Below are 27,795 nucleotides of genomic sequence, written 5' to 3' on the forward strand. Positions count from 1 at the left end.
GAAAAAACACTTGGGCAATGTGAACCTTTGGTCAGACACAGGTGGCACCATAGGGGAAGGTGGCTGTCTGGTGGTACACAAGCAGGAGATGAAGATCTTCGCACACAGGTGCCACCCTGTTGCTGTGCCAGCACCAAATCATTCCTGTACAGCATAGCAGAAAGCAGCAGTGAAATGCTCCTAACACACGCGCAGTGGTAAACTTAACACTGGGCTTGACAAGGAGACAAGACAATAAAAAGATGGCTTTTGTTTTATTGTAGTCAACCCACAGACATCCCATTATCTTAGTCACACTGAGGCTAGGTAACTAAATTGCTAGGTTTAATGTTTCAGGTCACATCAGGGAATACTTTTACCAGCAGATGTAAAGATCGTCCTTTGGAGTGGGTAGCACTCAAGGTCAGAGTCAGCAAATCCTACTCTAAAAATAGGCTCCAGTTTCAAAGTCGGTAAGGCTTCTTTTGTCGTCCTGCCACACTTCACAGAGCCCAGCCACCTAGAGCACCTGCCCAAGCTCACAGGTAAGCCTGACCAATACAAGTTTTCTGATGTTTTTCTTGTGCTCCTTTGCTTCCTATTATAAAATAGTTTGCTAAACCACGGAAAGGACTGAGAGCTGGCAAACTTTCCAAGGCAGCTGTATTTCCAAGGCTGTTGCAGAGAAAAAAGCTTAAAACCATTACAGATCCAAGAAGGCTGAGAAAGTAGAATTTATTATTTTAAAAATAAAGCGGCCCTATTACAGAAATTTAATATATAAAATAGGAAATGAGGTTCTAAAACTGTATTCATATTAGAGGGAGAAATTCAATTGTAATTTTAAAAGATGGTTCTCAAAATGCAGTTTTCCAAGCATTTTGTGACATCCATCCCAGAATGTTTTTCTTTGATAATCCCTCCACCCTCCCAGTTAAATCTAACTTCTCCAATTCAATTACAATTCTCTCAGATGACACTGTGTTTAAGTTTCTTTGGGCACTCCCAAAAATATTTAACAAAATCTCAGCTTAATCTGTTTTAAATTAACCAGTTCAGGCAACAAAGAAGGAGAGCAAAAGTAAGTTTTTTAAGAGTCATCAGTGGCTGAGAAATTCATTGAAATAACTTGTAGTTTTGAATATTCACAGCAAGAGGCTTTGGGAAATAATTACACATAGGCTATGATTCTTCTACTTATAAAACTGTTTAAAGACAAATGCATTGCAAGAACTATTTTACAGTCCCTGAATGCTTCAAGCATAAAAATGAAGTGGTAAAATTAAGAAACTGAAGTAAATGACACCTTTTTGTCAGGACTGGGATAGGAACATAGGATTGTGTAATTCTTTACTTAAATATATTGCAGGTACCCCAGTTTGTATGCACAGCACTTTGCTTCATTCTTTTGGGGCTCTTTTTAGAGAAAGATTTTTTTGGAAAGACTTGCTTCTCCTGCCTTCCAAGAAATATTTGTACAAAATTAATATTTTTTTTGGTTTAGTGTTAGAAAAAAAAAATCCAAGGAACCTTTGCTTTACTGTACCTCATTCCTCTGAGGCACAGCAAGCGTCAGGTTTACAGAGGAAAGCACACATCTCTCAGTGGCTATTGCTAGCATTTGGAGCCTGAGCGAAATGTCATGGGGGTGGCATAACAGGGAGCACCACTTTTAAATTCATCTACTTAAACCATCCAACAAAGCAGGCTTTTGTTACTGCAGCTCACCAGCTCTCAGCTCAGCTGATGCGCTTCGAGTCATGAAAAACTTAGAAACCAAAGCACTGTTTATATTCCTCCCAAGTGTAAACACTGCACTCCAGACAGCATGCACATTGACTTCTGCAAGGAGAACTTTCCAGTGCATAAAACAACTCTCTGCTTAGTCATACTCAAAAAAGGGTAAGTACTTTTTTTTTGTCCTGAAAGGAAGCATGTAGCTTGCATGCTGGCTATGAGGGAAAGAACAGAACTTTTCTTCAGAATTCAGGAACTTACTTGATAGAATCCCTCTTGCTATTTCTGGAGACCCTCAGTCATTAGAGTTGATTTTTCTCTCCCTTTAGCACTGAGAAAGTGCTTACATGGAGAAAGGTTAGTAAACTAGATTCAAGTCTTTTGTGCATCTTTCTGAAAGTATATGAGAACTGGTATTCTTCATCCTTACGTCCTGTCAGGTACTTCCCTCTCTTGTACATACTTGTTACGGATGTTTTTTGTCCAAGATCTTATCTTAGGTGGCTATTAACTGAAAAAATAAGTAAATAAAAATACAAGCATTATTTCTGCAGTTGACTGGAACCCACAAAGCTCAGGTTTGGAACCCTGGAAGATAGATGTTCCCTGATTTCAGTGTCCTCTGATTTCAGCAGAGCTAAATTCCACCTACTACATAAAAACATTCAAATATGTCAGCTTTCCATACAACATCAAAACAGAAAACAGCAAACATTTTTCAATAACAAGCACCTCATGCACAAAAGTAATTTCTCAACCGTAATTACAGGGTGTATTTTTTCCTCCTCGTTTTACTGTTCATCTTTCAAGTTTAATGCTCATGGCTACAGATAAATTCAATCTTTCAGGTGTTTGCAGGATGCTGAAGACCTTTCATTCCTAGCTAAACCACAAGATTTTGCAATTGCTTGGTATTTTCACAGAGAAGTACCGTTTAGTCAATGCTTATTAGATAAAAAGCATCTGAGTATAAAACTAAAGCTGGTACACACTTGTATATACCAAATTAGATTTAATAAAGCCAGCACCGAAAAAGCCCCACTGGCAAAGGTGATTGATGTTAATACGGGCTGGGAAAGCTCCCAAGAGCAGGAAACATGGGTGGTAAAGAACGCAAAATATTCTGCTGTATAAATATGGACTGAAGTAGGCGTCGAGGCAGGGAAGTCCTGTGGCCAATGTCAGGCAGTCCAGAACAGCTAATAGCATTACAGTTGTTCCTTCTGAAAGAAAGGAGAAAAATCACCTTCTCTCTCCATTTTTCTTCCCACCTTTTGTTTAGCCTGTATCATTGCTCACTTGTACAGCACATCACCACCACTGGGCTCCAACCTTACTGGGGATCTACAGCCTCAGGCACACAAACACAACTCTACATTGGCAGCCAGGGTACACGTGCTCAGGGTGATTGTAGCTACGCAGAGGAACCCCTCCTGGGTCAGGGCAGGGGGCAAGAAAGAAGGGAGGAGGGTACACAGGTCCTTGCAAAGGACAAAGAAATACAGTCCTTCACTCTGCACCTCCGTTTTTTGTTTTCCTTTTTAAATTTCTACAGCTGACTTGGATCTTAACTCCCAGGCATGAATCCTGCCAAATTGTTTGGCATCTATAATACACAAGGCCTGCACAGTGCAAAGAGCCAAAAATATTAAGAAACACAGTATTTTGTGATGCAGATAATGACTTATAGCTTTCAGTCTCAAAGTACTCAGAAACTTCCACCACATCTGGAAAACCAGCATTAGAAACGTACACGCCATCACTGCGGCTCTGACGTTCACATATAAATATGAGCCTCGATTCCTGCCCCCCATCTGTGGGATTACTGAACCGTAGAGCTTGTGGCTGCTGCCTCCATAAGTGTTAGCTAACCCCCTGCAGCTCTGGGGTGGTGGGGCACGTCCCTCCTGTTGTACACATCTGAAAAATGGCCCTTTTATCCTGCACCTTCCCAAGGCTTTCCTGGAAACATCTGAGTAGTCTAAGGGACCAAGAACAAGGTGCAGAAAGGATACCTTTAATGGCCGTATCACTGCTCCAGCCACTAGACTGTGTTCCCTCTGTGAATTAAACAGCAGACAGACTGGCAGGTTTTCTTTTCCCCTCCTTACGCTTGCTCTACTCCCTCCCCGTTTTGTTAAAAATAAAATAAGCTAAAAAGCACTATAAACAATTCCATTTGGCAGCTGTAGAGTGGATAGCGAACATAAAGAAGAGATTCCTTTGCTATGCCTAATGCATGCTGCTTATCCAAATTAGCCACACAATTACTTCTATCAACGCAAAAATAGTTTAATGTTTTTTTTCTAGTGCACAGCACTTGAGAATGACTTAAAATGCAGTGTAATTTGCCACAGTGTATGTCCTGAAGTGGCTCGCTAATGAAAAGAGGATTAACTCTCCATTATTCTGAATTACCATTTTGTGAAATCACTAACAATATTTTCATTTATATACGTATAACCCAAGGGGGAAAAATATTCCAGCCATCCAAGTGATTAACAAATAAAATTCATTAGATAACATGCACTTTGGTCTTATTTATGAAGAGAAAGATTAGGGTATAAAAATGCAGATGACTGAATTTTTATCATCCTTGTTCTGATAATACACTTAAGTCCATGACAGCATAATTGGTGAGCACCAGCAGTTCAGCATTATATTTGCACGCTGGATTGAGAAGCAGAACCCACAAAATGAGGCAGGCAAATTGTGCCAGCTCAAGAAGCGTGCTCTGGTCCCACCGAGCCGTCCCCGGCATGCAGCTGGTGACCGGCCACCACAGGGCAGCAGCAAAGGGCAGCTCACGTGGCCTGGCCTTGGTTGGCACAGCAGAGAGCAAGAGAGGAGCTGTGGCTTGGTCACAGGGGAAGGATAGGATGGGGACATGCAGGTTGCATAGCTTCCTGAAGAGGAGAACCTCTCTGGGACAACAGCTCCCGCTACCTGACTCCCCTCTTCTCCCCCCTCCATGCGATAGTAGAAAGGCTGTGCTGTGCTGGAGCAGCACCTCCAGGAGCATGTGGGGCACACTGCCCCTGACGGGATGGCCACAAGGACCAGCCCTACCCCAGATCGCTTTTGCATCCAAGGTTACGTCCCCCAGCACAAGGCAGCACCACTCTGGCCCAGAAGGAGCAGCAGCAGCAGTGTCAGGCTGCCCGGGGGCGCCTGTGCAGAGGTAACCCCAGGTGCCACCCAGCTGCAGCGGCCTAGTGCCCCACAGGGACAGCCTCCCACCCCACAGGTCTGAAAAACACATCCGAGGCTTCACTGTCAGGGCTTTCCTTAGGCAAAGTCACCTTTATATACACAACAGCGGTAAGGACAAGCACCAAAAATTTCAGTCAGTTTTCCTCTTCCTAGTCCAAGCGGGCTGGCCGAGGGAATGGCCTTCCCTCAGCTCCGTTCAGCGTGTGCAGAGCACACAGTGAGAGATGAGGTGAGATATCTGGTTCCTGCAGAGACACAAACCTCTCTGTCTTTCTCCCCACCCAAATACTTCATGGGAATTAATTCCAGAGCTCAGGTAGCCCGCCAGCCCCTTCCTCCCCCTTCTCCTGGTCAAACTCTGTTACTTCATACCTAGTCTAGAGTCGATCCAAAATGCATCTTTTATTAGAGGAATTTCAACTGATGCTTGCTTGTGCTCTAAATCAATTTTAAAATCCCTGCAGTAGATAACATTGGCAAGGAATAAAAAACAAAGTTCAAGGAGCATATGTCTTCCCAGGACTGAGAGAGGAGTACTTCTCATAGGTCTAACTTTCAGAGAACTAACCAAGCTTCAGGCTGAAATGGCGTTACAGTACCACAAACAATCATTTGCAGATGTAATTGTCCTGTTTTGAGGTCTGCAGTCTCAGAGCAGGACTGCTGCTGTAACAAACCCATGTGCTGTGGCTACCAAACATAACTACTGATTTCATTTCTCTCTCTTCCTCCCCTCTCCTTTTACAGAGCCATGAATAAACGCTCAGTCAGTCCCTCGGCATCAAGGTTCTCACGCGAAGATAATTCCTTACTAGACAAATAGTCTCTCTTATCAAGTTCTAGATAACAGCCTGTTCTCTTTCAAAGTCAGACAGTGTTAGATTTATATCTCTGACAGTCCAGCATTATTTACTTTGTTGGGTCTGCATATAGAGTTAACATAACCCTGAAAGGAAAAGGGCACTCCTAGGGAACAGCTACCGGAGGCACAGAAATGGGACTTCGCGTTACTCGCAAGCACACAAGACTGAGTGCAAGGCAAGTTTGCTAAAAACAAATTCTCAGAGCCCCTTATGCATCTCAGAGGACCACTTAGCTAAACATCATCATGTTTTAGGAAGCTTGGCTGAAAGATAGATCCCCTTGCCAGTGAAAGCAAGCCAATTTGTGAACAAAGGTGTATACGTGCCAAACAAAAACTGACTCCACAATCTTGCCTAGCTTTGGAGTGCGAAACCAGGCATTACTTGGCTTTTTCAAGTCCTACAGAGAAACAGAACACGACAGGCACAAAAGAGTCCAAACCAACAAACCGCCCCCCCTGGGTATGCAGCATGTCAGTGAAAAATAGTCATCCTGCTTGCAGGAGAGCTCTGTAACTACCCAGAGTTTTATCATGAAAAGGCCACAAATGTCACCAGTTGCCAACAAAAACAAAATGTGGGAGTCACTACTCTCTCCCTGCATTTTTTTCCTCAAGTAATCAAAAACCTAAAAATTAATATAATTCGAAAACCCCTTGACCTAAAGGCACCCAACAAATCACATGGGGACGCTAGCTGCCTCGTCTGTCAGGACAGGGTAGTGCCACGCCTGAGCCCATGAGCGCAGCACTGCACTGCTGCAGCTGTACTGCACACACAGCTGGCACGGCTGCTGCTGGGGCAGGGTTTCCATGTCACACACACTTCACTGGGTTCCACCCAAGGTCCTTCAGCTGCCTGGGACTAGGAAAGTTAATTACAGACTTAAAAAAATAAAAATAAAAAAAAAAAGAAAAATCACACAGCAAACTAACAAAATCTGTTCAAGGGTCAAGAATGTTCTCATGAAACTATGTTCCCTGCCACATCCTATGGCAGTACCTTCATAAAGGCAGGGATGGGGAAGGTACTGTGACTCAAGACAGTCAGTGGCCATCACACAGACAAGCCTTTAGCTTCACCCACCAGCTCCAGGCTGCCCTGAGCTCCCAGTGTTCATAGTGTCAGTGCCTGCTTCCTTAGTGAGGCACAGCCCTGAAGGGAAGCAGGGAGGATGGAGAACACATAACTGGGGTACAGCTAATGAGCCAGCAACTGAGGGATGCCAACCATGTAAGGGAACACTAAATCAGGATGGCAGCTGAGGAAATCACAGCAGGCAAAAGAAAATCTGGAGCTCGAAGAGATGCAAAAAGCTGACACCAAAAGATTCAATACTAACAGATAGATCTGACACACTATAGCATGTCCAAGGAACGTGTTGTTCTCAGCCACGTTAATGATACTCTGATTTTAGCTAGAAGTTAACATCACACCATTGTTCCCTTCTATACTACATCCTATACTAGTGCTCCTCCTACCACTCAGTGTGTGTGCATCTACATTTAAAAAATAAAAATAATAAGCCCAAAAGCCTGGAAAGAAGGAGGTCCTTGCTCCTTAGCAAGAGCCCACCCTGCTAAACAATATTTTGTCAGTCAGTGGGAAGGGAATTGATGCTAAAAAGCAAACTCTTGTTCCTGGAAATAGCCTGCATGGTTCATTGTGCAGGTCTGCAGTAAGATCTTCAATGTACAGAAGTGGTGCACTCAGCACTGACCTGAATGGGTATGCTCAATCTCATTGGGTTGCTGAAAATCACACACAGGAGAAGCCTTTAGGAGACCTGCACTTAATGGTAGCACCACATCTTACATTTCCCCCACCAAGTTCTAGCTACCCCAAGATTCCTTGGATCAGGCTGCTATACCTGCCGAATTCTTACCACTGGACTTTCCAAGAAATAAACTCCCAGTGGCAATCAAGCTTCAGCAGTCACAATGCCTTGGCTTTTGTTCCTGTTGCTGGTGAGCTCACACAAAGCATTCCTCACCTGGTTCAGGAGAGGCAGAAATCCAGGTGACAGTTCATCTCTGCCACTCAGCAGCTGCACCCACCTCACACCACGTCCCATCACACCTGGCCAGTGCTGTCCCCAGTGCCCCATAACCAGAGCAGAACTCGCTGGCTTTGTGCTTCTCGCCTTAACGTTCTGTTTTGGTTGCATTCCAGCTTCCTGCACAGCCTGGGCACACCACACCATGGACAAAACACCATCAGCAGGTTTGAACACTGGGAAGAAAAATGCATACATGGCAATCAAAGTAGATCCCGATGAGGATTACTGTACCCCAGGTGCATTTGAATTGGAGCGACTCTTCTGGAAAGGATGCCCGAAGTACACTCATGTCAATGAAGTCTGGCCCAACCTCTACATCGGAGATGAGTAAGTGCCTACTACCTCTACGCAGATGATGAGTAATCATACATAGTACATCTCTTCTACCTAGGAGATGAGTAAACTGTACTAAGTATAGCTCACAACTGTGTCCTTACACAGTTACACTGACTGAAGGGCACTTCCTAGCTCTCTTGTACCATAGCTTTGTGCCATAGCTTAGGTTGGTTTGAACTCAAAATGTAATTCTTGAAAAGTGACCGAAAAGACAGCTGAACTTCCAGTGGTATTTCTGTGCTTCCAAGCTTGTGCCTGCATACACGGAGTACTCTGCACTTCCAAATTGCTCAAGAGATTAAAACAAATGGTACCCTGCTGAAAGGCAAAGCTGCAGAGAAGCATCTCACTGATCAGACCAAATGTGATTTGGAAAAAAAAAAAACAACAAGCCTGCAAAACAGACTTAGCTCTGTGGAACACAGGACTAAGCTGAAACAGGCTATTCCGACATGCAGAGCCAATTGACACGGCAGACAGGCCGTCAGAAAATCCCCCAACCCAAACCCTGAGCAGAGCAAGAGAGCCTTTCTTACCCCTTAGGCATTATTGGTACACTTCCATTTTCCTCTACACCCTTCCCTAACATGACGTTTATTTTAAACCATCACTCTAAGGCACAAGCAGGAGCCCCACTGACTCCAAAGCTCTCAATAATTTTTTAAAAGGTCCTAAAATTCATCTGTTACCAGCTTATAAAAGAAGAAAGATACACAGCTTTGGAAGTTATGAGGCTCCTAATATCATCGACCAATTACTTTTGTGGCGCCAGAGGCAACAGAGAGACACACTGGAGATCTGGGCTTTAACCAAGCAGGGGCTGCCACTGGAGGGAGGGAGGGGGGGGGAATTGTCTGCTCAAGAACAAGAGAAAATAGGTTTGAGATGTTTTCTCCCCATCCTATCCTGCACTTTTTGTTAGATACCATGTATATCTAGTTTGAGATTCAGCAAAAAAGAACAGCTTCTTCTGGCGTTCATTTCCTACTTCCTTGTTCAAAGTCACCAGAACTATTCTGAATGACATGGTAAGGATAAGTTCCATCTCACCTCTGTGAGAAAGCTCCTGCTTAGCCTTCTGAGCAAAGGGGCCCAACAAGGCAATGGGTCTTTGGCCAGCTGTAGTCTGTAAGCCCAGGACACTCTCCTACTGACTGTCTTCCTTGTCACAGTGGCTTGTTATACCTTGCAACTGAGTAACTGCTAAGAGCTGTGACTGAATAAAATGCACACTTCCACTTAGTATGAACTAAGCAGAGACATAGATAAACAAGCTTCTTGAGAGATATTTACAGCTACATCCATTTAAGCAGGACAGATGTTTGTTTCTGCAGGGGACAGGTCTTGAGACAGGAGGAAAAGCAATGGTGCTTCAAGGGAAAACAGGTCCCTCCCATATGACCAGGAAAAATGAGAGAGCCAACAGGGAAGGAAAAAGAAGCAGGGAATGGTTTTGTGCAGGGGTGAACAGAAGGAAGGTTGCACCAGAAAATGGGGTTCCCAGCAAGATGACTATCATCAGCCAGCTGAAGGCAAGCTTGACAGCTATCATCAGAAAATTCAAGATGAGAACTGGTCTGCAGGCAAGATGCAGGTTTTGTTACCAGAACAGGCACTCGATTCGAAGCACGCAAGGTCCAGGGACCTCTAATATTTTTCCTCAGCCAGCTCCACATCTTACTTCTGACCAACAGCTTCCCCTTCAGTGTGTCAGGGGGCTTTGTATTGCTTTATTTTAAGATCTTACTGTAGCCTTGGTCACCAAAGAGCTGCTATGGAGACATGAACAGATGTTGGGTGTATTTGCATCCTTAGCCATGCTAAATTAAGGTTGATCTTAAAAGAATTTAGTGGAGCTCATCAACAAAATCAAGTGAACACACACATGCAGAGTTTATCTTCAGAGCTCTCACATCTGTGCTTCATTCCTGCCTCCTGCATTTACAAGGTTAACAGGACTTGTGACTGCTTATGGAAATGCTAATTAATTACCCTGACTACGTAACCACATCTTCCATCTAATGCAATACAGGCTATCAAGGAGCCCTGTGAGGCCACTCAATCCCTTTGTTACAAGGCTTCACTGCAGATGTTGCCCAGAGGCAATGAAATCTCCATGAGCCTGTCAGGCCCAGAATAATCAAAGCCTCAAAATATAACATGCTGTGTTCAGCTCCAATTGAAATTTTCCTCCAGCAAGTTCCAAGGACTTTTAAAAGACCAGACGCTGGAACTTGTAGGAGACAGCCCAGTGATAGGAATAAAGACTGCTTTGCCAAGATTTTGATTCATCTGCTACCAGGATTAGTGCTTGCCTTTGTCCTCCTCACATCCAGAAGCCTTCTAAAGAAACAGAAAAGCAGCTTTGTCTTGCTTCCTTCTCTCACCGGTCACCAGGTTACTTGCATGGGCAGTTTTACTGGCTAATCCCAAACCTGCCTGGTTCACTGCTATCGCATGGAAAATCTCTGCCAGACACACAGCTTGTCCTTTCTTCTTTGTGGCTTGTCAGTGATTGCCTTGTTGCTCAACACGATGTTTATGATTCCACATTCCTGAGTTTCAGTGAATATTTTAACTAAAGACAAAGAGCTCCTAACATTTTTATTTCCTCTTAGGCATCTTCTACCTCTCATCAGGATTTAAGACAATTTCAAGTCTTACTGTGCTCTCAAACTACTCCCACAGGAAAGGAAATATTCTGGAGACTAATTCCTTACAGGTTATAGACTTTTGGATAGGCATCTGAACTGAGCCTTCAAGACAGTGAAGGTCTCTGCTTGTTCCTGTAGAGCCCCAGGAGTTACAGTTTTAAGAACTGACACACCTAAGGCTCAACAAAGCATACAGGTAGCTCACATCTATAGACTGGAGCCTATGATAATTAAAATACATAACTTTACGGATGTTCTTGACTCATGGTCTCCCCTCTTCCCTTCTCCAGAAAACAATACAATATGTTTCTTTCCAAGTGACTAAGTAGAAAGACAATTTACGTTAATCTAGAAGAAAACAGATGGAACTCACTCAGGGCAACAAATAGTTACCTCCCACTGGTTAGCATTATGAACTCCTAGGACTTACACGAGTATTAATCATAGAAAAATAGGAGAGCATGTAGATTTAGATTATAACAACACTCATGAGGACATAGTTTCAACTCTGTTAGTATGAGAATCTGCCAACTCTAACAGCAGTTTAACAATCCAGAAAATCAGATCTGTAACACTGGACAATAAACTTCTTAAAACACCAACTGTTTCCAAGACAAGTAACACTTGTCATCCAGCCTTCCCCAGACAACATCCCAGTCTACTGATGATTTCCAACACTTGATGAGGCACACAAGTTACTGAAGCTGGGACCAGGAACTGGCTACATCAAATGTGTTTGATGTTTTTGCTATATAGACAGCTGAGAGGAATTTCCTTTATATATGTTGTATCACTTACAAAAACGTATGCACACACAAGAAAAAAATCTACCATTTGGGGCTAGAGGCAAATTGGCTGCTAAATCTTTTCCTACTACAAGTTATGAAGATCTTGTTCAGTACTTTCAGTGGTACCAAAAAATTCTTCTAATTCACACTGAACAGGAGGTATCCACAGAAATCGAGCAACACTTCAGAAGGAAAAGGGGATACAATGCTACACTATCACTAGACTCCCTCAGTGCTAGAGGAAATTGGGTCAGTATTATTGGAAATTCTCTGCATCTCTCCTCAGGAGGGAGAGCTGCCAGATTTTCTTAAGAAAGTGTCAGTATTGCCTATATTCAGGATGCTTCTTTCTGACACTGACCATCTGGTAAGTTACCATCCTGCATTACGCTTCCCTTCAGTGTTTAAGAAAATGGAAAAGTTTGAGAACAACAATTCCTCTTCTACTAATGTGTTGCCTCAGATTTCCTTGTGTTTTGTCAATCTGGGTCACGTCTATCTGTGGGCTTTAGGAGACTATGCTGAAACATGCTTACATTGCTCAACCTTTGCACCAAGCTTAAGAGACCTGGCTCTACTTCGAGCTCATAAACGTACCGGTTGTCTAGTCAGCCAGTACCAGCTACGAAGAGCTGACTTTCCCGTGGAGGGAGCTGCTCTGCTCGCTTTCCTCATGAGGAATCTCACAGAATTACTTCCCTTCTTTTAGATGTGCTTGGATTTTTGTCATAAGCCACCTTCTCTTCCCTTGGTTAACTGCTGTTAAGATACTTAATGTGAAGGTGCAGGCTGTGGCCCTTGCAAGATGTTTTTCCCTCTCTTCTAAATCCCATTGGTTTGGGCACCTTCCTGAGAGAAGTAGCTGGACTAAAGCTTGTTCATGGCGGTATTCTGAAAAAAGAGAATTGATACACTGGAGATGGAAAATTTAAAGGAAGGATTCTCTTTTACATTATAGCTAATTCACTTATATTGTCGCTTTCAGAAGGCCAAATTTGCTGCAGCACTTGCCTTTTCTTGTACAACTCTTAGCTTTAAAACTGACAGCAGGCACAGTTAAAGTCTTGGGCGTGTCCTTTACGTGCCCTTCCACAGCCTAAGAAATGTAAATATTCCCTTAGGAACCATCTGAAAGTGGATGAGATTTTTGTTTGGGTCAGTTGGTCCCTCTGGGTGGTGGTCTGATACTATGAATATATCCCTACATGGAAGTTATTTCACCTCTGACTTTCACCACTTAGGTGGCATTCCCATATCAAAGTACTCCCCCTTGCCTCAGAACTTTCAAAACATCTTTACGAGTCCATCTGTCCTACAGTAAATGCAGGGTCTGATTCAGCAAAGCACTGAGCTTTTGCTTATCCTGCTTTGCTATACAGAGAGGGACTTATGGGTATGCTTAACTTTTAGCATATGTTTATGTGCTCTGAATTGAAGAGCTGATGAGTTTTTACATGGGACCAATCTGCCCAGTTCATCCCTTACTAAAATGAATTATACTGAAATTTTAACTGTTATCTCCCAGTGCCACACTTCACCTCCTCGGTGTAGAAATACATTCAGGGCAGCCACTGGAGACCACAACTGCATCATGTAAGAGGAAATCAAGTGCTAATAGCACAGATGGTGAAGATGTACAAAATGAAAACAATTGAAAGAATAATCAAATGCTTATGGCTTCACCTACACTGGCAATTATAGCAAACTCCTCTTTACAATGGCTACTTTAAATTCAATCACCAACACAAAAATAGAAATATTAATTGCATTTATTAGGAAATAGCAGCACTCAAAGTGGGGAAAAAAGCGAATATTGTTAGCTCGACTGTTAGAGTCTGGGATTGAGCCAATTACAAGGGGAAAACTATCTGTGACATTTTCAGCTAAAAGTGAATTAGAAATTGCACAATAAATCCTCCAAAAAGGTACACAATTCACACAACAGTCTCTGCTATCTAACTATACCATGCTATTAGTCACCTCAACCAACTGTATACTTGCAAATTTTGATGCTTGATGTATTCTTTCTGTTCATCTAAAATAATGATGGTTCAAACGCGGTAAAAACTGCAAGGAAGATCAAAAGTATTCCCCTATTATCCTTGTGATATAACAAGGAGTAGCAGGCAAGATGAAACAAAAACAAAAACAAAAAAAAACAGGCTTTGGTTCGAAAAAGGAGGCAGTGAAGGATACTTCCACAATAGTATCTACACTACAGATTCAGCTGAGGTTGAAAAGCAAGCCAGTCCTACACAGAAAGCTGGAACTCGCTGGGTGGCTAAAGCTGGTCCAAGCAAACATGTCAAGGGGCACGGGCACATTTGCATTTTCAGGTGTATGGTTCCCCTACATGAGAACTTAACAGCCTACTTCTGGCACACTACTACCTGACAGTCAACATGCTGCAGATACAGCATGAACTATATGATGGCAACGGCAGTCTCAACACACACAAAGCCTGCCCCACAGCTTTTATTATCAAAATAAAAAGATGGATTATGGGAGTGAAAAGGCAGATCAGTATGACAAGCCGTGGTCCAACTGGGCTGTTTGCCTAGCTTCTGGGGAAAGGCTTCAGAAGAATTAAGAAAGTTTTCAAAAGAATAGCAGAAGCATCTTTTATGAAAACATACTTATCAAGTGTAAGACTCTGGGGATGGAGTGGAAGGAAAAAGCACGTAAGTGCTTCCTAAAACCTTAGTCTTAGTATATGAAGTTTGAAACCAAGCACTCTCATTCCTGAAAGAGTAAATATCACTTAAGCTCTCCTCAAAGACACATATTCCAAAGCTCAAGACAGGCATCTCTTGTAATCCTGTGAACACTATTTTATATGGCACAGTAACTGTATCCTAAGCACCAAGAAAAATTGAATATACGCTCTCATGTCAAAAACAGTGGAGTAAATAACTCCCCAGATATCTCCTTGGTACACTTATAATTTACTTAAATGAAGAGATTTCACAGAAGATGATTTAGTTAAGTCTAAGCACTTACAATGAGCTTCGTACATCAGCATTCAAGGTAGATCTGTTGCTGCTCCTCACTCCCTTTGCAGGCCCTGGGCAGCACTGAGTGAGCACAGAGCGTAAGTGAGCGTACAGCCACACTCCAACAGGCCAAGGCAAAGGCCCATCTGAATGCCGATGCAAAATGAACAGCTGACTGTCTTGTGTTTAATTAGAAAAAGGAGAAGGATTAATCCCATGCTGGGCCCCAAATTCACAGCACGCAGCAATGTGCAAGGCTGGGTAGGGAAGACGTGACAGGAAGGGGAAAAACAGAAAAGCCTGGGGAACCAGGAAGTTTCCTCAAAGCCGGGGCACAACACTAGGCCCTGACCTAAAAAGCGTTGGCATTTTAAGCACTGAAAGATTAGGCAGCACAGGACCAACCGGATGGATATAGGTTTAAGATTTTCATACTGAAACAAATAAATAAGGCTTGTACACAACCAGCCCTGTGCATCGTAACCAACTCCAGTTCCCAGGAGCTCAGCCAGACTGAGTTGACTGCTTATGCAGTTAGTGAAAGACAGAACCTCTTCATTCTGAACTCCTATTAAAACAACGGGGACACTGAACACTTAAAAAAAGATCCTGAGCCATAGAAAAAGACTGTAAGCACACCTGTCGGAAACATGCATTAGATGCACTCACTAGGACAAAAGGCAGTCTCCTGAGAACCTTATCTAGGAAAAAGGAAAATTGGGTTCCAGGTGAACGTAATAGTGTCAAACATTAATATGACTGTCATGTGAGCTACTCTTTGAAGTTGTCCTTGCTCAGAGCATCATCATCATTTAATTCAAATGCTTTTTATTAGCCTGAGCAGTGCTTGCAGAAACTAAGTTTGGTAGTATCTATAGTCCATCAAAACTTGCTTCAGTTTTTCACTGACCTTAACTACGATGCAATACTACTTGCTATTCAGCATGTAGGACTTGCAGTAATTCTAGCTGAACACAGTTTTCATCTGAAAACATCAATCTTTCAATTGTTGGATTCATGCTTTGGGCCAAGTCCAGTGAATGGAAAACTTTTCCCTCTATTCCAGGATCAGGGAGGCAAAACAAAGTAACACCATTTGGAAGCAGAATTTGTAGTTGACATCAAGCAGTCAATTTGGCCAAAACCAGCGGTTATTCACTACCCCTTTATACGGTACAACATTTTAACAGTTTGGGGTTTTGTTAGTTTGTTTTTAGAAGTATTGGCCATCTTTACAGGCCAACACTTAAATGCCTCTGCTGGCCAAGTATATACAGCACATCTACCACAAGACAAAGAATTTTAAGGAGTAAGCCTCCTAAAATGAGGCATAAAAAGAAAAGTCTAAGTCAATCACTGCAAAAAGAACACAAAAAAGAGTGAGTATTGCCTAACCTGAGGTGAAGGTAGAAAGTCACAGTACTAGTAGCAAGATAAGACTGCCTCTCTGTCCTCTAGAGTCTACTGAACTTAGGCAGGGATCACATCCCTAACCCAATTTTTATTTATTTTTTAAATCACTGCATGATGGATGTGATATTACTTCATGGCAAAAATGCCAGCAGGGTCATGATATTCCCATTCCTGTCCAGAAGGGAATTTCTGCAGCAAGAACCATCTACTCAGAACAGCCAATTATTATGAGCTTAATTTAAATCAGAAAGAGCATAGGTAAGACCTCCAGTATCTATACCCCAGTTAACTGCTCTAATCACTAGGTTCTTGACTGCTCAGAGTGGGATTTTGACTTTGACAGAGGGTGGGAAGGTGGAATCAACTTCAAGCCATTCTGAGCTGTCACCACCAGAGTTATGAAACACAACAGGTAGCTCAGAATGAGATCTTGTGTGACAGCAAATACCTCTACACATTGAAATGTTCAGGAAACATTCACAGAGAGAGGTACTTTTGGTTGGAAAAAGCTGTTTCACATCATGCACTAATTCATTTATGGCAGCAGTAGTTAGTGAAAATATATTAACAGAATAAAGCCTATAGATTTTTTTTTTTTTTTTTTGTAAAAAGCTCAGTAATCTTCCTATGCACTAATGAAGCTTGACAGCTTTTCCAGAACAAAACTTTCCAGAATTAAAAGCTTTCTGTAACAGAATTGTTCAGACAGAAACGAATTTTTACATGCCTGACCACAAATTCTGTACTTTTTGAGGTATTTTAAGCATCTGGCAAGCACTTACAGTAGGTACTGGACACACAGAAACCTAGGATTTCCTCCTCTATCTCACATCCCTTGTCCAAGAGAAGAGAGAACAAAAATACATATGATATTAAGCTAAAAATATTACTTTCAGCTTTCACTCGAGGCTGAAAACCCATTTTCATATCTAGTTCATTTTGCTTTGCATCTCTGGTTTAAACAAACATGACAGTAAAACGAACCTGATAGGGAGTTGTGACCACAGGAAGGGTGTGGGGCTTTTTTCTTTTTTTTTTTCTCAAGAATAAATGAGGAGGAAGAGGGGGAAGCTCAGTAACTTCTTTTAGAGATGAAGAGTTTCTTTTTGAAAAAACTCTTTATCTTACTACTCACATATCACGGACTCTTCCATTAGTTCTGCAATATCAAATGATGGGAGAGAAGGGGAAATCAGCGTTCATGGGTCCTATTTCAAGTTCTGCCACCAATCTGCTTTTACGACCTTAAATAATTCATTCTATTTCTTTCAGTATCTCAAGTTTCTTCTTGTATAAGATGGATAGTAGCCAGTATTCCTGTGTTACAAGGGTGCCAGGAAAATAAAATCATTTTAAGGTGTTCCCAGGGCCTGGGAAAGATAGTTATGAACTACAGAGGGGTCGTTCTCCATAGATGACAATATCTTAAAATCTTTACAATGGCAAATGGCTGACTTTTGAAGTATTACCAGTTTCATTAACACTTAGCACATACCAAATCAGATTTTGTTGTTGTTTTTCCTGGCTTGCTGGATGAGTAAGAAGCTTCTTCATTTACAGGACGGTTTTTGTTTTAACAGGAAAACTGCGTTAGACCGCTACAGCCTTGAGAAGGCAGGCTTCACCCACATCCTCAATGCGGCTCATGGTCAGAAAAACGTGGACACAGGGCCAGAATATTACCATGACATGGCTGTGGAGTACCATGGAGTGGAAGCAGATGATCTCCCCACTTTCAAGCTCAGCCAGTTCTTTTATTCCGCTTCTAAATTCATTGATAATGCGCTTCAGGATGAAAGAAGTAAGGAGAGTGCTGAAATTGGTTAAAAACAAGACAGTATTTACTCCATCTGATTAGAAGTGTAGTTCGCCACATCCATCCCTGTGGGAGTGAAACAAGTCCAATACAATATCACAGAGAATTCAAAAACAGCAGAAGGAAACTATTTGGATAGTGATAGCAACTGAATTTAGGACCTTTCTCACTGCAGTGCAGAGTACCAACCCAACCCAAGAGCCCCTACACCAAGCTGTTGGACAAAAGGCCACATTCACAATTTGCATTAAGGTCTCCTGTCCAACAGGGATTTTTTGTTGTTTTGTCTCCTTCACAGACAGCTCAGAGACTGCCAGCCATTGCATAGGGTCCTTGAAGTAGCTGTCTTTTCCTCAGGTTAGTCCCTGTTAAGAAAGGTTTAATGAAAACAGGCTGCATAGTGGAATACAAGTTTTCTGCAGAGATTTCAGGCTGTCACTCCACAGCTTCACTCCCGACAAGTACAAAACCCACCTTCCTACCTGGCCATCAGCTCTGCCCCAAGCTGTAACACAGGTTTCTCTCTGCCATCTACCAAGCAGCTGGAGATGGAAACAGCTCTGACAGCAGAGATCTAGAAGCATTTTGTTAAAGCCTTTATTATTTCTCAGCTTGATTACACCAATTCATTATTTGCCAACTTCCAGCAGTGTTCTATCAGAAGGTTTTAAACTGATGTGAAGGGCTACAAGCCCAGGCCTCACACTGGCTTTCAGTATCACTCCTCCTCCTCCTCCTCCCCCCCAAATACTTTATCTCAACAGGATATTTTACCAGAAACCAGCGGAGAAACTTAAGACTCTCAGCCAACCTACAAAGACCTTAATACCAGAGAGTCACATATCAAGTTGCTAGTCTCCTGTCAGCTTCTGTTCTTGGCTGTTTAGCTCAGCTGTAGCAAGCTACTACCTGGCTTACCCCCAAAAGCCAGCCAGGTCTTTACAATTTTAGCCTTTCAGTAAATGCAGTCTACAGCAAAAGTCTCTTCCCTTGTTTAGAAGAAAGTCTTGAAAGGAGTTGTTTTAAAATCTAAGTCCTAATAGAAGAGAAACAGCTTCAGGAGCTTGCTTACTTGTGAAGAAAAAGTACCTGGCATTTCAAAAAGTCTGTCTGAAGCACTGCCTTTGGGAAGGAGCGGATAACTAAAACACACCTGTGTCTAGCCATGGCTGAAGGCCAGAGGTCAGTATCAAACCAGAGTAGCTGAAGTAAGAAACACAGACTTCCTCACTCCGATCACTCTCCTGTCCCTGTAATACCTTTGTCTGCTGACTGAGGTACAGAAATAAGCACAAGCGAGGCTGCGAAGTCTAGGAAAAGCTTGCATCCCAATACCTATAGAGGCAGGGGAGGACAGGACAGGGGGAAGTGTGAACCTGCTTGTTTCAAAACCGCAGATGAATTCTAGAAAGATGTGCCTAATGAAACAACTATTTAACTGCAACTTCCTGACTGACAGGAAGCACCCAGATTCCTAAATAACATTTTATAGTAAGTAACCAAGTGCCTTTCCCCAGTGGTAATGAAATAGGACTGCAGAACTCAGTATTTGGGGCTCAAAACTTCTGATCAGTAGCATAATTACACCCATTACTATGAAGTCATTAGTTACTCTGCACGAGAGTTCAGGAAATGTGAACAGAGAGAAGAAGGGAAAAAATGTTTCCACCTTTTGACCAGAATGCATGAATGAATTTGTTTCAACTGTACACCACACTGCTTGATGTGTAACCTTCACAGCCAGCCGAGTGACCAAATACACTGACTACATGCCTTTACACAACGCTTTCTGCTGAGATGCTCAATAATCAATATTGTAGAAACAAGCTGTCACACAAATGAAGAAGCCTCTTCTTCTGCAACAGGCCAGAAAACCTGGCAATTTAGATGCTGCCAAAACAGTTCTAATGTGATAACTCTAACTTCGAAATTTTTCTCATGGTTAAGAAGCTCCCTCATGAGAGCAGTATTTGCAGACTTTGAGCATGGGCAGATGGATGTAAGAAAGATGAAAATAGCTCAGCTGGAGGAACAAACTTTAGAGGCAAACTCAAACTGTTCACAATCATGCATGCTATCCTTCAGCTGTGCATAAAGATTTCCCAAAACACAGAATTCAGGCCTTAGGACAGCTTAAAATTTTATACCAGGGAGGCTGGTATAAAAGGAAAGGTACTGTTTTAAGGGACTTCTAAGTTCCCTTCTATGCTGCAGATTTAGTACTCATTCTCCTGGTGCTTTTGTTCCGCAAAATGTAAAACGGAAAAGAATACGATTTTCTTTTCATGTAAAGATGTCGTGGCAAAAATTACCTTAAAGATGGATTAAAAAATAAAAGCAATGTGAGAAGAAAACATGAGACAGATGTAAAGACCTAAAGCATTTTACCAAAGACACCTCAACATTTACCACTCCATCTGGCTCTGGAAAGTAAATGCTACATCTAGACAGACCTTCAAGAAGCACAAGCCCAAGCTAAGTGACAAGAATAGTTCAGGGACCTGTCACCACTCAGCAGACCTCTGGCTCTACATACGGCTATTTGATGTCCTCCAAGGTGCAACTGAATATAACTGGCCAAAAGCAGAGAAAGACCACAGGAGGATTCCCTCTTGGGAAAGACGACTTAGACTGGTCCTTACCATCAAAACTGAAGAGACCACAGAGCAGAACAGAAGGGCTATGGCTCTGCAGAATAGTTACCAGCATTTTGCTACAGTAGGCAGCCAGACTTGGAACATACACTGAAAAGCAAGATCTTCATTTTCCCACAAAAAATGGCATTTCAGAAAGTTATATGGCAACTTTTTGCCTTTGTTGATATAATATGAAACTACATTTTCTCCTAGATCCTTTCCTTCCCATACACACAAAAGCAAAGCTTTCCTTGTCGTCCTATCTGGTATTTTATCACCTCAACAGCAACCCATTTACAAGGTAGGAAGCTGTAAATAGAAGCATGAGGGGCCAAACAAATGAGAGTTTTCATCCGTTTCAAATATTTGGAGTAATAATAGAAGGGATTATCATTTTCCAAGAGAGGAAGAAGCACTTTTAGTTATCAGAGAGACTGGAATTTTGCCAAGATGCCTCTAAGACTATCTGCTGGGATTAGGATGCAGACTGTAACCATTAATCCTCTAGTGTTGGCAGTTCTTGATGCATCCATTACACAGCAATGCTACTTGTGCCAACACATCCTCTTGTGCCTGGAAGCAAAGGAGTTAAATTGGCAGGAGTCATGGCTTTGTACCTAACACTTCTCACTAGGCATAACTGACAGAGATAAACTATTATTGGCCCTGATAGGACTTTTTTTTTCCTGTGGCAATTCAGCTTAACAGGGTGTCAGAGCGCTCCAAATCTACTTTTTTCAGCAGTTCAACCCTTTGTGTGACTCCCTGAAGGGCTTTGCATCATTTTGGAAATCTTTTGAAGTGTTTTGAAACCTGTCAGTCAGACCCAAACCCACTTACTATTACTCTTCTTCCTCCACACCTCTCTGGACACAGGGAATGCTGCATTCTAGCTCGTACCTTAAAACAAGGGCTTTCTGCTACTGGTTCAAAGTTAAACTAAGCAATGGCCCAAAGCTAAAACATGAAGCACAAAAAAATGTTAGCAGAGACACTGTATTTACTGTACATGTGACGTGATCTAGATCTTGAAGGAAAATGGTGTCAGACCCCCCCAAAATTTCCAATTCTGTCAGCTTCTAAATCATTTGTTAGCAACTGTTGCAGAGATAAAATCAAAGATACCTGGTTTAGGATTAAAAAGGCAATCCTCAATGTAGACTGTGTTCAGGTACTACAGAAAGCCCCAGTTTCCCCACCTGTAAAAAGATGGACCTTACAAAAATGCTGGTAAGAGTAGTCAACCCCCCAAACAGAACAGAGGCACTACAGAAAACGTCACTGTCAAAAAAAAAACAAAAACAACAACAACAACAACAAAAAAAAACCACAAAAACAAAACAACAACACACACACACATAGAAAACAAAAAACACAACATGCCATTTTCTTCTCTGCATCATCTGTCTTTGTTTCCGCAGACAAGGTCCTGGTTCACTGTGCTATGGGTCGCAGCCGGTCAGCCACGCTGGTCTTAGCTTACCTGATGATTTACAAGAACATGACAGTGGTGGATGCCATTGAACAAGTATCAAGGCACCGGTGCATCTTGCCAAACCGGGGCTTCCTGAAGCAGCTGAGAGAACTGGACATAGCATTGGCACTGCAGAGGAGGAACACCAAAAACAGCCTACCATCCAATGACGACGAGACCAGCACCATGATCTAGTGTTGCTCCTGGCAGGACTGTGCTACTGGAAAAGAAACTTTATAAAAGGAGGGGAGGAAAAGGTGTAGTTAATCACACAGTCACAAGGATCTTTTGTTATCTGGAAGGTAAAACATCACAGACATTTCAAATGGTGTCAGGATGGCAAAAGAAGGGAAGCCAAATTTAAAACGCTTGTTCTTAGGATATCCTAGCTTTAACAGTTCCTCATGACATCAACAAATAAAATCTCCTCTGTAAAGGCTTTGCAGCACAAAAACAGACACGATTTAAACAAAACCCTATTCTGAGTACCCCAAAAAATCCTGATCCTAGTCCAAGCACATGACCTTTAAAAGAGATGAACTAGCCATTTCTGAAGAGCTTTTGCAGGAAAAATGATGAGATAGATGTAGCACAGATGAAGTGTTTAGTCCCAGAGTCCTGAAGGATTTCCCAGGAGTTCGCCTTTTTACGTTGTTTCTGGGCATCCCCATTTCTTCACATAGTCTAGGGCAGCACAGTGTTTAGAGAGCTGCCAGATGAGGATCAGCTATTCAGTCTTCACAAAAGACTTAGCAGCACAACATGCAAGGTAGAAACAAAGCAAGATCCTTCAAAAGATCAGATGCATAAGCAGATACAATGGGTAACAAGTTATACGAACATGACATTTTAGCAGTTTCGGTTTTAACTTGTTTCTCCTAAATGATTCAAATGCCTGAATTTTAAGGAAATCCTACACATACATTATCCAAGTCGATTTACAAGGCCACAAAAAAAAACACAAACCAAACCAAAACAACAACAACAAAAAACTATCTCAGTGACCTAACAAGGAGAAAGCTGCTGCTGTGCTTCCAGACACTGTTACCAAATGTTTCCTCCTATGTCAGCTTTAGTCACCCCAATACACTATTGTGCTCAAATACAGTTGCTAAGGCTATTTATTGACATTAGTCCAAATATGCAAATGGAGATACCAGATTTACTTTTCCACCTACATTTTTTCAATTTATTTGATACAAGTAACAGCAACCGTGTTTAGATAACATATGAGCTTTGTCACCTCAACGATATTTGATCTTCTTGAAACATACTGTAGAGAAGGATCAAAATTGAACCATGTTTACCTTTCTTCCATCAGTGAAAAGGTCAAGTCATCACTCTCTCCAGTGGAATTTTGCTTAATTCAATGTATCAGGCAAAAGCTATTTACTACCCCGTTGCGTGAGAGGAATGACCCAGCCAGCAAGTACGGGAGAGCTCTTGCCTTTACCAGCTGGAAAAGTCTCTGTAATTTTGGTGCAGCATGGACTGTAGGAGTCTTGGATTCTTTTTTAAAAAAGAAAACTAAACACACAGGTGAGGCGGAATTGTGCCACTGAGTTCAGTGAGTATTAATCAACAAATCAAACAGAACAAAACAGAACTTCAAATCCTTCTTTGCAGATGTTAATAGTTCTTTACCAGCTTAGCAACTCCAGCATGAAGGCCTTTATTCATTATGTTCAGCAGTGACACAGCAGCCAAGGCTGTAGACATGCATAATGCAATGCTTTTAATTTCTCACTTGTTTTTGTGTGTAATAAATACCTTACTCACAAATTCTCAGACACAGCAGAAGACAATAAATACAACTAGACTACTGTTAAAAAATATTAAAGTGATGATATGAAAAATATTCATGACTGGAATACACAGACTCAGGGCCTTCCAACAAAGTCAGTGTCTTTTCACATGAATTATTAAACCAGAAATCTAAGGCAACTCAGAAGAAGCCATTTCTCAGTACAAAAATAACCAAGCAGTCAACATGTAGGTTTTAGTCCAGAAATCCTTGGAAGGCTTCCCTCAACTTTTTCCATCTACCTGAAAAGACCTTCAAATGCACCTTTTCAGAGCACCTCACTGTCTACTGCAACTAAATTCACAACGCAGACATCCAACAGCTCTCCCAGCCTTATGTCTGACACGTGCATTTCAGACATGGCCCCGGTCTTTCATTTACCCTGATGGAGAAAGCTGAATGCTTTCACGTCTAGAGAAGCAGTCTATTTCTTAGCATTAGCTTTACAGACAGGAATTCTATCACATGACCTAGTAAAATACAAAAAATATCTGCTTTAATTTCCCTCAGCCAAGTTGTAAGTTATTCGTTCTTCTACCCTGCAAGATAGCTTGATGACTGCTATAACTGGATCTGTAGCTGATCTACATGCACAATTGTATGTGAACAAGGTTTTATGGGGCCTGGATGGGGCCTGGAGATGGGTGTTTCTTTTACAGACTTCTCAAAATACAAGGGAAAAATACATATTTCCTGGGGCTCTGCTGCTTTAGGTGGACACTGACAGATCCTTCAAACAGCAGCCTCCCAGCTACTGATACGAAGTAAAATAGTAGAAACTCTTAAGTAGCTCCCACTCGTTTTGTCCTGCACAGCAGATTAGGCAACTGGCAAAAGGCAACACTGACGTAGCAACCAAAAAAACTTACCTACAATTTCCAAAGTACAGGATCCCGAGCTACTCAGAAATTAGGAGCTGTCATTCCAGCATGGACATGAAAAATAGGACTAAACAAAAATAAGTATATCTGTAACACACTGCATTTCATTGCTTCTACACATACTACTTGAAGTCCTTAAGCAGGATCTCACTGAATCAAAATAGGTCAAGGTTGCAAGGGACTTCTGGAGGTCATCTGGTTCAACCCCATGCTCAAGCAGGTGGATACATAGACACGGGTAACCAGGACCACATCCAGGCAGTTTCTGAAAACCTCCAAGAAGGAAACTTCACAACCTCTCTGGACAACCTGTACCAGCACTCAGTCACACACACACAGCACAGAATTGCTTCCTGATGTTCACAGGGAACCTCCTGTGCTCCAGTTTGTGCACATTGCCTCTTGTCCCAGCACTGAAAAGAGCCTGGCCCAGTCCTGGCCGCATCCTCCGTTCAGGTATTTACAGACACAGAGAAGATCCCCTGGAGCCTTCTCTTCTGCTGGCTGAAGAGCCCCAGCTCTCTCAGTCTTTCCTCATAGAAGTGCTGCAGTCCCTCCATCAGCTTGATGGCCCTCCACGGGACTCTTTCGGGTACGTCCAAGTCCCTCTTGTACTGGGAAGCCTAGAACTGGACACAGTACTCCAGGTCTGGCCTGACCAGTGCTGAGCAGAGGGAAAGGATCACCTGCCATGACCTGCTGGCAATACTTTGCCTAATGAAGACCAGGGTAGCATTAGCTTCCTTCGATGCAAGGGCACACCACTGTTCTGTGTTCAAATTGCACTTCATTAAGCTCATTTAATCATATAAAGTAGATTGAGGAAAAAATACCCTGAGTTTAAATGACTCAACTGAAGTCATGATGAAGCCAAAATTGTCACCCACCTTACATATTCTCATGAATTCCCTCCCCACACCACAAAGCAACAGCTTTTGATTGATACATGCCCCAGGGCTTCATTACAAAAGATTTGACCTGTATCTCCACATAGGTCATAAACAACCCTGGAAACACATAGTTTTAATACAGAGAACTATGCTCAGTAATGGGAAAAGAAAGAAAAGCCATAGGTCTTTACTATCTTGGTTAGTTTACTTGCTCCTAGATGTCTCAGCTTCTACAGAACAGACTGTAATAGGACAATCTTAAGCACTACAGATACCTCTACCAGGTCCATACTTTTTACCACACTGTACATTAGTGTTCGTTTCCATCTACTATGGACATAGTAAGCATCCCCCAAAAAACAAACAACTGAAGCACAGTAGACTAATGTTAAAGTTTCATACCTTTAGAAGTCCTCTGTTTCTGCTTTCACTGTCCATCTTCTAACACAATTAGTGAAAAATTGGTCATATTTTGGACACTGCTGAGAACTGACAGCCAGAACACCACAACACTTACCATCCTGTCTTTGCAAGAGGGCTAAAGTGCAGCTTTCAGGAATATTGTGATCATCAGCTTCCAGATGAAGAAGGTTCTGCTCCAAAGACAGTTCTTAGAACCAGGTCGTGTCTGAAGCATTCTGCTGGTACATCTATGCCAATTAGGCAATTCTGAAGCAAACATACTTTGTATTTACTTCCCAGCTTATTTTCCTTATCTTTTGAGTATCCCAGAATCAATTAGGCTAAATTAGAAAAAGCAAAGTTCTGGAACACGTAGATTCCACAAAGTAGGCAACTTTTGCAGTACAGCTACAGCAAATCACTGGTCAACCTCACCCAACATGATCTAGAATAACAAGCATTAGCAGCACAAACATAAAAGCCAGGTCTGCAAGCAACGTACGTGCAGAATGAGGCAAGTTGGTTTCCTTCTTGCAAGTCACCAGTGGTGTTAAGCATTCTACTTGTCAAACTGTCTTTTCTTTATGTAAGGACTATGAGTGCATGGGCAAGGAAACATCCTCCATTTCACAAGAATCATTTTTTACAACTTGGTGAAGAATTCTTTTGAGACACGAAAAGAGTGAGCTAATTCTCAGCTGGGATGGTGCTAGAGCACACAATTGAGACTGACACTGCAATGGGCAGACAATACAAGAGCAAGATCTGTCAAGGGTGAGAAAGCCTTCTTATAAAGCAGAAATTGCAGTGCAGTAATGCAATTCACAGCTTGAACAGTCACTATGGGGAAAGATTTAGAAGAGCCATTTGTCCTGCTGAAAGGAATTCCATTCTCAAATAAAAAGTCATGTTGGAAACTTGCCTGTTGTGCAATACACAGTACATCATTCTCCACCCAAGTTTTAATCCATGTATTGCAATACAGAATATTAGCAATATGCCAGAGTCAGGATGCTCTGTTTCAGGTTGCTACATACTGAAATGGCAAAATCTGATTTGACTGTTTATTACAGACTTGGGAACCTGAAACTGAACAGCATTAGATAAAAACCCAGGTGTCTTCTATATTCACTCTAAAAACATGAAAATAAAAAACCATAAGACATGTTGCTATTTTGATTTGAAGTTATTCAACCAAGATGCAAGGTCCTAGTTATACACACTCAAAGGCTACACATTAACTGTTGGGTTCATCTTTCCTTTCACTACGCATAATAAAATGTGACAGTGAATTTCTGAAGGCACACAGATCATCTAAGTACCATGAATACTCTCTGGCTTCATAAAGCAAATGTGACAGTGTAAGTACATGAACAAAAATATTCATTATATTGTGCTTTCTAAAATCCTTTTAAAGAAAGTTATTCTGAATTACTGTTTGAGTGGAAACTTCACCTCCCATTCAAATCTACTGCTAGATTAGACTGCTGCCCCATCACATTTAAATTGAACAGGTAATGAGTCTGGATCTGTAGCATCAATATATTGGTTTGGCAACAGCAAGCAATTCAAAGGTTTAAAAAAATACACATTTTCTTTGACTTTTCAACATGTAGAATCACATATATAAAGCTGCTTTACATTCTACAATGGGAGATGGTATTTTCAACTACACTGATCTATTCTTTCACCTTAGTTAGCAACCTTCCTGCAATGTCAGTGGGGTAGAGGAGAATTCAGTGGCAACATTCACTTTGGGTGCATTTTGAAAAATTCTTACAAGATTTTTTTCTGGTGCAGATTCACGAACACTGATTTAAACTTGGTGCACTCAAAAAGTCCATGTACAGATAGCTT

At 42.0% G+C, this 27,795-nt stretch overlaps 1 protein-coding gene across 2 annotated transcripts; it reads left to right on the forward strand.

Moving 5' to 3' along the window:
• Positions 1 to 373: 373 nt before the first annotated feature.
• Positions 374 to 22,940, forward strand: DUSP29 (dual specificity phosphatase 29). Of its 2 annotated transcripts, none has more exons than XM_005015712.6 (4): positions 374 to 524; positions 7,965 to 8,178; positions 17,616 to 17,836; positions 21,909 to 22,940. In XM_005015712.6, exons 2-4 carry the CDS (start codon positions 7,994 to 7,996, stop codon positions 22,154 to 22,156), a joined length of 654 nt encoding a protein of 217 aa, XP_005015769.1. In that variant the 5' UTR covers positions 374 to 524; positions 7,965 to 7,993; the 3' UTR covers positions 22,157 to 22,940. The 2 variants fall into 2 exon arrangements, with proteins under 2 accessions (XP_005015769.1, XP_071895631.1); XM_072039530.1 differs by lacking the exon at positions 374 to 524 and adding an exon at positions 1,737 to 1,881.
• The last annotated feature ends 4,855 nt before the right edge of the window (positions 22,941 to 27,795 follow it).

Source organism: Anas platyrhynchos, chromosome 6 (genome assembly GCF_047663525.1).
Source record: "Anas platyrhynchos isolate ZD024472 breed Pekin duck chromosome 6, IASCAAS_PekinDuck_T2T, whole genome shotgun sequence".
Taxonomy (NCBI): domain Eukaryota; kingdom Metazoa; phylum Chordata; class Aves; order Anseriformes; family Anatidae; genus Anas; species Anas platyrhynchos.